Source organism: Microchirus variegatus, assembly GCF_963457635.1.
Source record: "Microchirus variegatus genome assembly, chromosome: 18".
Classification (NCBI taxonomy): Eukaryota; Metazoa; Chordata; class Actinopteri; order Pleuronectiformes; family Soleidae; genus Microchirus; species Microchirus variegatus.
The window spans coordinates 15,209,979-15,226,467 of NC_139819.1; the positions used below are offsets into that span (position 1 = coordinate 15,209,979).

The following is a 16,489-nucleotide window of genomic DNA, read 5'->3' on the forward strand; positions in this document are numbered from 1 at the left end:
AATAGTTCCATAATAACCTTTCAGTATAATGTAAACCACATGATCTGATAAAGAACTAAACTTCTGGAGCTTCTGCTTGCACACAGTGAGACAGAGGAAAGACAAAGCCTTGCATCATCAAAATGAGTTTGTGTTGTCACCTGTAGTATGTGTCTGTCAGTATGTTTAGTTGTTTGTTAGGGAGATGATGGTGATAAATGGTCTGTATTTATATAGCACTTCCACAGTCTTGATGACCACTCAAAGCTGCTTTACACCAGTTTCATACAGCACATCTATGTGCACTGCATTTTCTATCAACATGGGGATTAAGTGACTAGCCCAAGGACACATTAGCATGTAAAAAGGGATCCAACCCACAACCCTCACATTGAAAGGCTACTTGGTCTATCACTGAGCTACCGTCACTCCAAATGGAATGGATGGAGTCTTCTGTCAGTGCGACGGATGGCAGTCATTTCCTCCTCATGTAGATCTATCCTTGGGGCACACATTCTTCCACAGATACAGAAGTTGTCTGCCACTCTTGACTGTTTGAAGGTCTCGATGCCTTGGGTGACCTGGTTCCTGCACCTTTCCATGTCAGGAGCTGTATCCTCCCAGGTTACTGTGTCGATTGTTGATTGTGTGAGATTGTGGATAGAGAATTTTTCAATATCTGATCTGAGATCTGAGAGCGAATTACATCTGACATCCGCATCTCCTCGAAACACACCAAATACAGGAGAGGTCAGAGAGAGAGAGAAGGCAACAATTATTGACTGTGCTAAGAAGCTGCACGTACACATCCCTGCAGTGGAAAGCTCATCAATGCAGTATGGATATCAACTGCTTGTGCTGCAAAGACATTTATTTAAAAAAAAAGGGGGAAAATAATCTAAAAGAGAGTCAAAAAGTAAACACAATTCAACTGTGTTTCAGACAGGAGAGACATGGGTCAATCTATATGTGCATGTGTCAGTGTTTGCCCAACGACAGAGACATTTCCTTGCACAACAATCAGACGAGCAATCGAAAAAGATTTATTTGTGTAAAAACGTTTCCTGTCAGAGTTTAACATTTCATAACGACATCCTGTGATTTCAGAGTGACGACACAGACAAAGTTCCCAACGAGTGTTCGCTTTAAACTCAATAAACGGAAGCATTGTCATTTTCACAAGTAAATGATTAACCTGTGATGCCTTTTAATTAGAAAATATTTGTGTGTGTCCTTTTAGTTACCTCTTTATTACCTTTCTCTGTAATCAATAAGAACCTTATTTCTGATTTTCTGATATTTCCTTTTTAAATATTTTCATTGTCATTTTACTTAAAGAGACTTGGTTGGTTTATTTGTTTATTATTTTATATGTGAACAGAGACAGTATTCAGTGTGCAGAGTGAGCTCGAAGCATATTTAGTCAGTACTCAAGTAGGAAAATCAATGTATTATTGGATTGTTTTTTTTTTAATGATACAATTAAAGGAAGTATTTTTCCTTGTATTTTTCTTGTGATCTTCCATCCTCACGTTGTTCAGTCTCTGTTGTTGACAGTAAACCGAACTGTTCCTCACGTGAACGTCATGTGAAGGTGACACTATCAACACACACGCACGCACACATATTCTTGTACTTGCTGTATACTGAGGACCAGCATTTCCACTTTATAAATCAACACAATTACAAATATCTATGTCATGAACATGACATCTATAAAGAACTACTGAGTGCAGTACCATAAACTCTCTGCAGGTGGAGCCCCAGAGCAAAAAGTGTGTGAAACACTAGGGCTGGAAAACGGGTTTTTGTACCAAATTGCGGACTTAAAATCAGAGTGTAGCATGTTTATAACCTAAGGAAGTGATTTCAATGAAATGTCCTCACTTCGTAAAAACGACCTCACTTTGTTGGTTAAAAACCCTCACTGGTCCTCAGTATGCCGCAAGTACAAGAACACACACACACACACACACACACACACACACATATATACACATATATCTGTGTTGATCATCACCATATTTTCTCACATTATTAACTTTTTTGGTGATTTATCAATGAAATTATCAAAAATAATAATTAGCTGTTGTCCTAAGAACTATATATTATTATACATATTATACAATTTGTATTAATATATTCTTTAAATTTTACTAAATCCTTGATAGGTCATCTCGCGAGCAGCCTGATCACCCGGACGCCAACCCAGTAATCAGGAACTATGAGCAATAAGGTGCGGCGACGGTTGAGGTTTAGGGAGTGGTCTGTTCTGAAAAGGCGTTTCTAAAGTGGAGTTGGAGTGGAAGGTATAAAATCTGAGCTCTCAGTCGTTTCCCTATTATCTGACCGAGACAGCTCCACACACAAAGAGCCACACTAAAGCGATAGAAAATGTACACACGCTCCAACAGCGTCACCACGACGGTGCAACAAGAGAGATTCGCCTTCTCCCAGATGGCGACGCGCAGCACGCAGCCGGAGGTCTTCACCTTTGAGCGGATCCCGACTCAGGCCACCGCCGTGCGCTCCTTCGTACCCATCCGGCCGAAAAAGCGCTGCACCAGGGTCATGTACCCCGCCAAAGTCCGCATGCACCTGCCCCCACCGGAGAGGAGCCAGGCCAAGCGCTGGCTGGTCATCCTGTGCCTGGTGGTGCTGTGGCAGATCTACACCGAGGAGCCGTGCGCCGACGCACCGATCGGCGAGTGCCAGGTTTTCCCATTCCAGTCCGCGGAAGAGCAGGCGAGACAGCTCACACAGGTCAGCGCCAGCTCCGAGCTGCTGACCACCACGCAAAGCGGCTGTGAAGAGGCATCAAACGAACACACCGTTCCCAGCACCGTCTGCCCCACGTCCGGCCAGGAGGCAGAGAGTAGCCGGCACTTCGAGCAGAGCGCCGGGAAAAGCTATATGGTGGCTCTGCTGGTCTACCACAGGTTGGGCAGCGACAACTGAGCGTCCCGGGACTGATCTCCACTACAAACCACCAGAGATCAATACTGAACCGAGCTGGTGTCGACCGTGAGCGGTGCGACCATGCGTAACGCAGCCGAGGAGAGCGTTCCATGCGCCGGCTTCACCCTGCCAGTGATGCATCTGAGAACCGAGCACGACACAGGGTTTCTGAAACACAGAAAGAAAGAAAGAAAGACGTGAACTCTTGAACTGAAACTTGAATTAAAGAAAACTTGAACTGTCATTGCACTTACAAGCCTGAGGACAAAGTGACGTAACTCATATAGGCCTGAAGCTGACTCTGTCTATACTGTCAATGTGTTATTTAGATATTTATTCTGTTATTTGCTATTTATTGAATAATAATATGTTTTAATAAAATTCATTTGTAAATGAAATCCCCGTTTCTGTAATCTGTCTGATTCCTGTGTATTTTACATCTCATAATATGAATCTAAACAGAATCATAATAAAAAAATGATCACAATGCAAATTACACTGAAAATAATATTTTAAAAAAACAAGAATCAAATTCAATCAAATCAAATCAAAATCAAAATTTGATTACACAAATCTGCTGCTCTCTGCTGTTAAACATTATTGGAGGATAATGTGAGATTTGTGCAAATTCACAGGAAAACCTCACTCTGCAGAAACACTTTTCCCCATTTGTCACTGTGCGTGCAAGTAAAATGCTGAGTCATGATCCACTCACTGTGGAGCTGCTTCCGCTTTGCGTTAAATTACAGCTGCATCCCATGGTGAGTCAGTGGTGTCGGATAGTTTCTAAAGGACCGTATTCACCGCAACGTCATCGTGTTTCAATGATGTCATGGTGACTTAGGTCTGCCCCTTGCCTCTGGGCCTCTGGGGAAGCCTGTTGATGTTGATGCTGCAGGTTGCCATGTTGCCATGTCATCGACCATGTCGCCAATCAATACAGACACAGCTGAACAGGTAACACAACAGGTATGCATGCCATGTATGAGGCTGAGGGTGGGTGTGAAACTATGTGTCTCACTATTTTCCAGCCATTTGTGGATACTAATTCTGATCAGATTTCTGCTCATAAAACTTTGATCCGACCATATCTTATTTCTATAAAGGAGAAAGAAAGGAAGATGGAATAAAAACCAAAATAGTTTGGTTGATACGAGGTAGGGTTCCCCCAAATATTCTTTATTATTAGTGGGCAAGCAATATTCAGAAACGTCTCTCTGCTGTTTCACTGCTGTTGTTTTCATCTCTCCATTCCTAAGTTCCTTAATATGTTGTAATATGCTCTCTGTCCACTGCTATACACACAATACGTTTTCAGCCTTAATAAACTATCGCCAATTTTTGGAATTTCAAAATCAACCTGAAATTGACTCCATTCTCCGTATGAACACAAAGAGCTTTACCTTGACTTTATATATAAATGATGTTCCAAGGTCTGGGAGCAGGATACAGGGATGGATCTGTCAAGCAGAACATGAAAGACGTTCCCACGACTAGATCTTTATGTATTTCGAGGAACATTTAATGTTTTTTGTGTGTTTATACTCGACATCTTTTATTGTTTCCATAAACAATAAAACATTAGTTCTGGTTGTTTTACAGAGGTGGTTGAATTTTTGATCTCTGCTCTGGACAAAGTTAGAGTTTGTGGCCTGTGGTTGTCTGTTGTTGTTTCCTGTGTTGTTGCACTGGTACAGTGAAGGTCACGTTCACAGTGTTTACTCGTTCTACTCACAATACTCACTCTACAATCAATTTTTTTTACAATCTATTTAAAGCCGCCGATGAACATACACACATGGCTGTGGCATGTCTGGTATCAAGTTCAGGTCATTTCAGCATCTGAATCTTCAGGAATTACCTAATGTTGCCTCTTCTAGGATTTTACAATACAGACCCACTGGCCATTTTATTAGGTGCACTTGTTACAACTCCGAATTTAAACATGGTTGTTGGTTACAGACGGGTCTGAAACCAACTGATCTGCTGTGATTTTCCCACACAACAGAGAACAGCAGTTTCACAGTGATTCATCAATGATAAACAACACAATCTATTTTCAGTAAATGGGTCAAAATTTGTGTCGTGGTCCAAACAACAACAACAACAATGACATGATTGTGACCACACATTGTTCATGAAGCTGCAGAGTGTGAAGTTGTTGTTGTTGTTATTGTTTCATTGACTGTGAATTGTGTGACAAATACGCTGTGTCAGTTGTGGTTGAGCCACACTCACACACATGCACACACACACACTATCAGGGGTGCAATAGTGTATGACAGAGGTGAGGTCATTAACCAAGTAACCAAAAACTGTGCAAACTCACACACACACACACACACACATACAGAAACCACAGTGGAAACTCTCCACCTGCGTGACAAATCTTCATATACAAGAAGTTGTTGCTCCAAACACACTTCACCCTCATTACCTCAACTGTGTATCTCTCTCTCTCTCTCTCACACACACACGCACGCACGCACACACACACACACACACACACACACAAACGCATACATACACATACAAACATATACAAAGAACAGACATAAAGCAATGTGTATGTCCTGGATAAAGAGATTGACATCAGTGACACATGTTTTAAGCACAGCATGTCATTTCTGCCACTAGGAGACTGATAATCAGAACAGTAACAGAATACCTACAGTAGTTCCATGACGTCAGAAGACGGCGACGGATCATTGAAATTGTTTTCTGCAAGCTTCTGCGGGCAGAACATGCAGCAGACGGCATTGAGAAGGTGTGACTCTTTAGTGACAAACACAATAATAACACAATAATAATATGAAAACACCCTGGCTAATTGTAGTACCAAATATTTCATTCATAGGGGGTTTGCTCCAGAAGTTATAGCTGTAAATTGGTTGACATCTTTAAGGTGTATTATGTAATAAATCTAAAGCAACTGGCCACAAATACCTCATAATATGTCACAGAGACTCAGGAATAATGTTCATATAACAAACTGAACTCACCAACAACAACAGTACAGACAAAATATTTACATTAAAAAAAAAAACCTTTTCATGTTTATGTTTTGAAATCATGTTTTGGCATGTGGCGCCACCTACCGCCGTCTACCAATCACTGCAGTCAGTAGAGTCTCAGCTGCCGAGCAAACCACGGGTTGCCAGTTACGTCTGAGCTACAATGGCGGAGAAAACGAAACCTAAGACCTCTGTATTTTGAATTTGAGTGTAGTAACCGTTTTTGGCCACATTCTTACATATGGCGCCTTTAAAAGTAGCCAACAGTCCATTACCTCAAATTGACATCAAGGTCAAATAAATACATATTTAAAATTAATCTGGTCATTAATGCTGAGATTTTCACATGTTTTCTCTTAAACTGTGAGATAAAACTTCAAAACTTGATTAAAAATGCAAGTTAAAGTCACCATCTTTGGAGTGAGGAGTGTGTGGTTTACTAGGTAACACCAACTGTCTATTGTGTACATATATAAAAATATATATATATGTATGTATATTCTAAGCATATATATATATATATATATATATATATGTATACTCTAAGCATATGAGCACTGACCAGTATCCAAGTGTTGCTATGATACTGGAGACAGCAGTGCCTTTTTTTTTTAATTTATGGCCTATTGCTGCAGTTAAGGTTCCCATCCCTCCTCTACATCACGTCATTAACACATTCATTGAGTGAACCAGACATTTATAGCACTTTTTTTTGCATTTTTGGCTCTGCTCTACTCGACTCAACTCTACTCTGGTCGGTTTGTTATCAGACTTGTGGTTTTCCATGACTATAGCTCCTCTTCATGTGGCCGCGGGCGTCATAACATGTTGTCATTATGCGACACAAACACACAAACACAATAGACACACGAGGACAACCGCTTTGACCGTCTCTTTGAACGTTGTGAAGTTGCCACTGTGCCACTTTTACATTTTATTACATTGTTGTTGTATATGTGGTGTGCTTATCATACCTTTTCATATTTTTATTAAAGAGAACACATGATTCGTTGTTGCAATCTACCTGATATAATTGTGCGTGTCTAAGTGCTGGAATGTATAATTAACAGTGTAGTCTCTCTCTCTCTCTAATCTATGATACCGTCTATGGGTGTGCACCGTCTCATATCATATTTCAATTCAATTATTGTTAAGATTGCAGTCTGAAACTAGGTGAGTGTGTTCTTTAAATCTCAACCTTAGTTTGACGTCAGTTATTGTATTAGAGACCTGCACTAATTATATTATTATAACTTGAACCCTGACTAAATGAATGGACAAAGAACAAATAATCCTGAAATAAGCACAGAGTAAACTAACTGAAGAACAAACCAACATGTAATAATAATAATAACATAATCAACAACCACATGGACAAACAAACAAATATAAAGTGAAGCAGATTAAATCAGTTCACATTTATACTCAGAGCAGTGACGTCCGCTGGGATCTTCTGCTATGTCACTGTTACAACATTATGATTTTCCAAGTGACTTTAATGTGACATTTCCCGACATCGTCATTTAAAAACGTTGCTGATGAAACAAAGAGGAACAGAAGGGGAGAGAAAAGCAGAAAGGACTTTTTCAGTGTCATGAGCAGAAAGAAGGACAATGAGACTTATCTGTCTCTCCCCCTCATACCAGCACAGTGAGTCATTGCTGGCAGGAGGCCAACGATAGAGAAACTCACAAGTCCAAACCAGACACGAAGAGAAAAGGAGGGCACGATCTGGGTAGGAAAAGAAAGAAAGGGGTTCGTGGGAGATTCCATGTTTACATCAACAGGAAGTAGAAAAACATCAGGTCAGGATTCAACACTAAACATTTGAGTACATTTTGGCTATGTAGCAAAAGTATTGAAGTATTTAGTAAGGAGATGTTTTCACCCATAGAACTCTGTCACACTAATCTTAAAGGTGAAGTAAGTAGTTTATAGTGACATCTAGAGGAGAGGCTGAAATTTACAACAACGAACTGCTCCTCTGCTCACCCCCTCCCTTCCCTGAGCGCTACGGTATCCTCAGCCGGTCAAAGGTCGTCCTCGTCGTCTTTCTCCGTGTCAGCAGATGAGGTTCTAGTATTTATTCAGATGTATAAGTGTGTCTTTTGTATATCGTATCTGCTCCGTCAGTGGAGGCGGGACTTCCGCTACAAGTAAAGCGACGCTTGATTTGTTCTCTCGCGTTTGTCCTTACAGGCTCCGGTAGAAACATGGTGATGCAACAGCGGCCCGTGGCCATGTTATTTTAACATGACTTTTTGAAACACTACGAAAATGAAACAAAAACTATTATACAGCTACTAGACAATGCAGGAGCACATAATATGTATAAAAAAAGTGGATTTTGGGTCATATAAACCCATAAATACTATGCAGTGTCCCTTTAAGCCACAGTGGCCTTTTCTTTGGATGGTGTTTGTGGTCAAAGGTCATCCACAACAGGAAGTCAACACTATGCTTCATTATTATTTCATGAATTATTTAATAATGCATTGCACATTTGAAAATAATAATTCATTAATTCATTTAGAAACTTATAACCACAAATATTCAGTAACTCACACACCGTGTGTTTATCATGACTGGTTGATGTTCACACTGCGTGGCCTCATCACAAGAACTCTTTGTGAGTGAAATTTCTGCACCTCAAATTACAGTCATCTGGGTGAATGTTTCTAACACTCACAAAAAAACAAACACAGGGGATTTTGTTTTTTGAGTGGGCAGGCTTCACCAAGTCACACTAGTATTTACAGTGCCTGTAACCCTTGAAATTTGAATATTTAATGAGTTAATAAGAACGGAATGTTTTGTCCCTGAGCCAGAGGTATGTGTGAAATATGATTGTTGGGGGTAAGAGGGAAACACCCAGAGGCCTGGTCGGGCGGAGATGCATTCAAAGGGCTGAGTCACGCATCCGAGATAAATCCCACATTTAAAGTCAGTCATTAATCCACAGCTCTTTCTCACACTCACAATGGCACTAAATGTCATTCAGCAGGCCAATCAGAGAGCAGACATACCTGCGCCATGACCGCTAACATGCTGCACATTCCAAACGAGCCACAGAAGATGGAACGTTGCGTTGTCTGAGACGACAAGGAAGGCGCAGCCGTTCAGGTACACATGAACACATCACTGCTGTTGAGGCGTTTTACCTTTGACCAAACCGCTTCCTCAGTAAAAACATAGCTTAAAGGGACTAAATGTGTAGTATTTATGGGTTTATATAACCCAAAATCCAGTTTTTTATACATATTATGTGCTCCTGCATTGTCTAGTCGCTGTATAATATTTTTTGTTTCATTTTCGTAGTGTTTCAAAAAGTCATGTAAAATAACATGGTCGCGGGCCGCGGTTGCATAGCCACTGTTAGCAGCGAGACGCCATGTTTCTACCGGAGGCTGTAAGGACAAACGCGAGAGAACAAATCAAGCGTCTCTTTACTTGTAGCGGAAGTCCCGCCTCCTCTCTCTCCGCTTCGTCTGCTACGGCCGCGGTAGCTCGCCCTCTCCCTCGCCTCACGAACCTCATCTGCTGACACGGAGAAAGACGACGAGGACGACATTTGACCAGCTGATGATACCGTAGCGCTCAGGGAAGGGAGGGGGTGAGCAGAACAGCAGTTCTTTGTTGTAAATTTCAGCCTCTCCTCTAGATGGCACTATAAACTACTTACTTCACCTTTAAAAGGAATAGCATCCCTGTTAGTGTTAGACAAAGTGCCACACTCACCACCTTTAAGTTAGGCCTTAAGAAATGGTTGAAAGCAAACCAATGTCTACATTTCTAGTCATTTATTCATGTCTCTGTGTTTATTTTTATCTTATTTGTATGTTTTTTTATTTATTTTTAATTTTTTTCCTTTTCTCATTACTCAATTTTATTACTCTGTATCACTGTGGTGTGTGTTTGGGCCATTGTCCCAAATCATTACATGTTGTCTTTTAAATAGTTTTATAACATCAACTCCTGTCCAGGGACAGCAGATGTAAATTAGCCTTGTGGCTATAATCTGGCCCAATTATATATTGTGCATTGTCCCTGTCAAATAAACGTAAATAAATAAAAACGTTGCGTTGTCTGAGACGACAAGAAAGGTGCAGCCGTTCAGGTACACCTGAACACATCACTGCTGTGAAGCACAAGTGATGACACAAGTGTAATGAAATAAATGTGCTTTTATCTTTGAGACTCTTTGAGACTCTCTTTATTATACAAACACACACACATCTCTGTAGGATTCTGACAGTTGTTTCCTCCACAATAGTTCAATCATTTATCAGAACATGACATTACTTAACCTTTTCTTTAGAACAGCATACCAACACACCCCGGACACTCCCTTACACACACACACACACACACACACACACACACACACACACACACACACGGATCATTTCAACTGATGAAATGGATGTTTAGAAATAAAGGTGAGTCCAAAACTCTTCACCACAAATATTTCCTCAGAACAGAAGAAAAGAAATCCCCAGATTGTCTTCCTTGTTCCTGCAGTCACCTTTACGGTGATTATATCATTATCAAAATAACCATACCAAATGAACTGTTTTGGTTTTATTCAAATTCAACCCATAACAGACATCCATTGTTATTATGCATAGTATTTAATTAATTTATCATGGAACACACAAAAAACAACAAAAAAAACAAATCATTATGTAACCTGACATTTTTGATTGTGCCAGAATGTCACTGTGGATATTTTTAACCGTGTGGCTGACAGCCAGAGACAACACATCAGGTGTTTTAACTGGAAAGCCTGCAGCAGCCACAGAGGAGCAGCCAGTGGAAAACTACCAGACAATAAAGATTTAAAAATCAGAACATTTTCAGAGTTAAAGCTCATTTTAACAGCAACGCACTTTCTGATTTTCCTCTTTTTCTGACAGTGTGTTTTTTCTCAATCTTTCTCATTGTCTTCAGATGGACCTTCAGCGCTTATGTGAATGTTGTCATCTCTTTACCTGTGACTATGGCTCTAAGTCTCATCATTTTAAATGTCATCTCATCCTTCAACTGTTTGGATGTGTCGCAGGCGGTTGCAGCTCCTCATGTCATGTCAGAGGAATCTAAAAATGATGAAACGTGAAACCGAGAGAGAAACAAGCCGAGACACGTCTGAGACTCATCGCTCCAGATTCCTTCTGCAGTTATAATCTCAACTCTGGAGGTGAAAGTGCAATTCCATGTCTGCAACAGAATGAACCAACTGATTAAAATAAACTCACGTACACTCCATTCATGTTTTTATTACCATGATTATTCTCTGTGTGTTGCAGCAGCCGACTGGAATGGGTCCAGACAAAGGAATCACTGACCTCCTCCTCGTCCTCCGCATTTCTCTGAATGACTCACAGCGTGTTTACATTTCACTGCGATAGTGGAAGAGAATCTGTGACGACCTAAAAACCTCCTCCAGTCTGACTCGGGGAAACACGACGATGAGTTCAAAGGCTATTTTCAAACACATACGCTGTGGACATGTAGGGCTTTTTGCCACAAAGATGGACAATCTACGTAATTGGAGGACAGACAGAGTGTGTCTTTGTGTGCAGAAATTAGGACACAAACTGCAGCCATTTGGACTGAGTCCATCAATTAAATAATGTCCTAACCTATAAAAGGCATTTTTTGATCTGAGAAGCGTTTTAAACCATGAACATCATCAAACTCTCCTCCTTTGTCTTTCTTCTTCCTTCTTTTATTAGCCGGGTAAGTGGTATTATTGCACCCCCATATCTCACACTTGTACTTGCCCAGCATAACTCTAATTGTGTTCACATTGGTCTCTGGTCTCTTCTAGATGGAAAAACGTAAGTTTGATATTGATTCATGCTCTCTATGTTTACAGGTGTATTATACTCGTTTAGACCCTCTGTAACACTCTAGATTAGGGAACACATATTCACCATTAACTAGGTGCCTACTAACATATATAAGTACACTCTAAAAAATAAGTACACTATATAAGTACACTCAAAAATATAATAATAACGCACAAAGAAAAACTTATTGTTATGTGACAAAACAGTAGCTATCCAAAAATAACAGTACAACTTTATCAATAAAGTGGCTTTAATTTGCGAGCATTGGGATCAATTTCAAAACAAAAGTCCTGGAGTAATGACAGGAAGAACACAATGGGGGGTCGATGATCCAAGTTCACAAACTTCAATAACATGTGTGTCCACTATTAGCCTCACACAGAGCGGTACACCGGCGACGCATGGACATCACCAGGTTGTCGATCATGACCTGATCTGTCATTCAATCCCCCAGGTCAATCATTCCATAAACAAATGCATCAAGAATCTGAGCAAATGTCATGACATTCTATTTTAGTTCACCATTTCAAGTATGTGCGTTTATATTTTTGTGAGTATAGCATACTAGCCCTTTATTGATAATCATTAAGCACATATTAACACATTATTCCACATAACCTTATTCTACCTCTATTACGACATAAATTAAGATATTTCCTACATAAGGTACAAACATGCTTAATATTTACTAATAAAGGGCTAGTATGCTACTTACATGCATGTTAGTAAGCATCTAGTTAATGGTGAATGTGTTCCCTAATCTAAAGTGTTACCAGACCCTCAATTTGTTGTGTATCTTCATGTAAAGATTATTACTATTTGAAATGTTAAATGTTATTTCATATAAATTCATCCTTTTTCAACTGGAACTGAAAAGATCACAAGCGAAGCGAAGCCTGCAAGCTGATTCAGGCCGTCGTCTCAAGCTGCACCACAAACACGTACCGCGCCTCATTCACCATAGAACATAACAAACACGCCCTTCCAATTTTACTGTCTATTTTAATATTTTAATTGGAACACTTTTCATCCATATCCCTCTGCCCATCAATCCATTTACTCATTTCAGCGTTGCTGCTTGTACGTTAGCGCCCCCGCTATCGTAGGTTAGCGCCCTGCTGTTGCCCTGCTGCAATAAACATTTACAACATGAGTTGTCTCATTGACATTGATCTGTCTTTGTCTGAATCTGTCTGAACACAAGGTGAGGTCACGTCCCATCGTATGTTGTTTTCGAGAGTTCATTTTCTCCATATTTGGCCTGTTAGTTGACGCCATTTGACAACATTTAACCAAATCTAACATTCACTGTAATTCCCACCAGTTTCAACGTCATTACACTCAACTTTGAACCGACAGTATATATTTCTTATTGAATGTTTGCCACAGTGTTATTTGTTATCTGTTCTTTACGTCCAATATAGTTTACAGTCCCGTTTACAGAAGAATATAATTAATTATTCTTACTGCTAATACTCCGATTTATGATGATGATTTGGTATTGGACAAAATGGGAATGGGGTACTTTTACACACACTTTTTACACTCAGGATTGTTATTTTTTGGACCAAATAGTTAGATAAAGTTGGTATACAATTTGTAATTAATGTTGAAACGAAGTCACTGTCACCACGGTCAGATAGTGTCACCACCATCTGTTCTAAAGTCCCCAATGGGAGTTTTATTTGTTTTAAATATGCTTACAATATATTTCTTCAGTACTGTTGCTATATTAAAGTAATAGTCTCTTTTAATACAAAATATGTTTTAAATTAAAAAAAATCACTTTTTTCTATTTTAAAGTACTTACACGTGAAACAGTATAAACAAATGAACAAACATGAATATTCAACATTTAACAGCATATATGTGTACTAAGAATGCCAGATCGTGATTTAAAAACTCTAATACTCTAATCTAATACATATTAGACCAGATAAATTAAAAATAATATGCTTTATATTGTGGGGGAAAAAAATAATAAATGGAAAAACACCTATTTTATGAAAAAAATACAAAATGAGGAGTTTGCACCAGTACATTAATGAACAGCAGCAATTATATACCTGCAGATTTTATTATTTAAGTAACTTTTTATTTTTCAAATCAGTGCAGTATTTTACATCTTTATCCCATAAATCCCTAAAGAAATATAGCAAACACAGGTGTGTGCAGTTCACTATGAAACGTCACTATAGCGTGCAGGAAAAGGAGGCCACCGAGGTCACTTAGTAAGATCCGTTCCTTGTGTTTACTCTGAATGAAAACCAGTCACATGTGTTTTCTGTGGAGGATGTAAATGTTGTGACTGATGGGCAACCATTAGAGGAGGGGAAGGAGTAAACAGATGATGGCGTTTGTTTATATTTGGCAAAGTTTACATGTGAGTCAGTGCATGAAGATGCTCTGGTTCTGGTGACGTTGAACTGATGTGCGTGGACAACTGGCAAGATGTTTCCACTGTCCCCTGAAAGCCATTTTGGTAATGCCGCTGGACACCTGTGTGGCACTAAGAGTCCAGGCTCTGATCTACATGAATGGGCAGAGAGAGCCATAACCTGACTTTAGGTGATGGGCCAGAAACAAAAACTCCCCATATGGAATCTTCAGTCAAATCTGAAAGAGTGATGAGTTTGTCCCAAAATATGATTTAAATTGATAATTCAATGTTTGAAGTATATTCACAGCTGACTGTGCTGCCAACACTATTAAGATATAAACTGGCCACTTCCTTCACCAAAACAAATCAATGATTTTACATTATAGAACACTGGAACGGATGATGTTTTTTCTTCACGTGTGAATATACTCTCCAGTAAAACACATTAGACCATTAGAATTAGAAGATTTTTTTGGGGGGTCAATAGCTTTGGTGTATTTTACTTTTTCCTGTATATAAGAAAATGTAACAATAATGACATAATAACAAAAGATCAAGAAAAGTGCTTAACTTTAATAAATATTTACTTGTGATCCGACAGCAGTGCACTTATATATTTTAAGTATACATAACTGAACTAATCTAAATATTAAACTAAATATTAAATACATGAACCAAGTAATTAAAAAAACAAACAATTTTAATAAAAAACTTTAGAGCGCACTTATCAGCAATTATCAAGTGTCTGGGAACAAAAGTGTGTGACTAAATTAAATAATTAATAATATGCTGATTCATTAGAGAATTTAATAATCAGCCTTCGTGTGAAACTTTGCCTTAATTGCAAACAATGTACATATGTTCCATTCCTCAATCATCAGCAGGACACATTCCCCTGCCATCTAACTGGTTGCGCCATCACCTGTGACATCACTTGCTCCTCCTATCTGCCTGTGACTGTCCACTCAGAATTGAAGAGGCCAAAGTTTCATTACAGTTGTTAATAAAATTAAAACAAAAAGAAAAGTGTTTGACTCATTTTTAAGGTGTTCATTAGCTCAGAAGAGTCGATGTGAGAAAAGCAAAACAGCCATGTGATGCAATAAAAAGGTCACAACAGTTGGTGTTACTGGTTCTTTTTTTTTCTATTTGTTTTCACATTTCTGTTTTATAGATATATACTATGTATTTTTTATATGAAGAGCTGATGACTATATTATTATATAAATACAATATTGTACGTGTGTCTCGGTACACAGCAAAGAGGCTTCTTGCATCACACTCACTTTGGAGAGGAAGTGATATCAGTGGGATACAAACAAAAAGCTAAGAAAGCAATGGAGCAACAGCACCCCCTGTTGATGGTTGGTTGATTTAAAAAAAAGGAAAGAGAGAGTTGGATTCAGGTTGTGACCTGTGGGAAACATCAAGTAATATTGAGTGTACTTCACCCTTATATGCATTACTAAACACTTCTGCCCTCTGCTGGCTCACGCACACACGCGCACACGCAAATTAACCCGTTCATCAGAAATGAGGTTCTGCCTCATTAGGACCAGGTTTTGGTAGCCAATAGGACTACTGGTCCTGACAAAGTGAGTGTTTATGCTTGAAAAGGGTCCTAATGATATACAGATACAAACACAAGTAAACCAACACACAGCAGCAGCAACAGCGGTTTACTTTTCCCTGGTGTGAGAACAGTGTTTCAGCCTTCAACGTCACATGTACCATTGGTTTCAGATTCATCCATCTCATCTGAAGACTTTGGATCTGATGTGAGATTAATTCTCCAGCAGGATGGGGGTTGCATGCAACAATGCACACAATATCAGAACTATTATTAAAACATATTTTTGGGAAAGTCGCCCTTTATAAGTGTTTTATCAGATTTCACATTAGGTGGTTTGTTACTTAGATCTAAGTAACGGGATCACATAAGCACCATTAGCTCCGACTATGTGTCACTGCTGCATACAATCCCCACAGCAACTGATTGTTTTTATTATCAATTAATCAGTAAATTAGTAGATTAATTGTCATCTATAAAATGCTGAATTTTTTTTTTTTTTTTTAAATAAAAAAATCAACAAAATGTTATTTCCACAAACCAAAGACATTAACTTTCATAGAGGAGCAAAGTAAGTAGAGCACAGTGGCATGGACTGAAGTACACTCTAAAATGGTAAACACATGAGGAAGTACCTCGAAAGCAAAATATGAATTACAAAAATGGATTGTTTCTGAGGGAGTGTCTTTTTCGAGTGGAGGAAAATCATGCATTGTCCTATAAGATGCCCTTGCAA

General features: G+C 39.1%; 1 protein-coding gene across 1 annotated transcript; it reads left to right on the plus strand.

Annotated features, from left to right (window-relative positions):
• Nucleotides 1–2,340: 2,340 nt before the first annotated feature.
• On the plus strand, nucleotides 2,341–3,221 carry ier3 (immediate early response 3). Its single transcript, XM_083904798.1, has one exon. It carries the CDS (start codon nucleotides 2,374–2,376, stop codon nucleotides 2,935–2,937), a length of 564 nt encoding a protein of 187 aa, XP_083760924.1. The 5' UTR covers nucleotides 2,341–2,373; the 3' UTR covers nucleotides 2,938–3,221.
• Nucleotides 3,222–16,489: the final 13,268 nt, after the last annotated feature.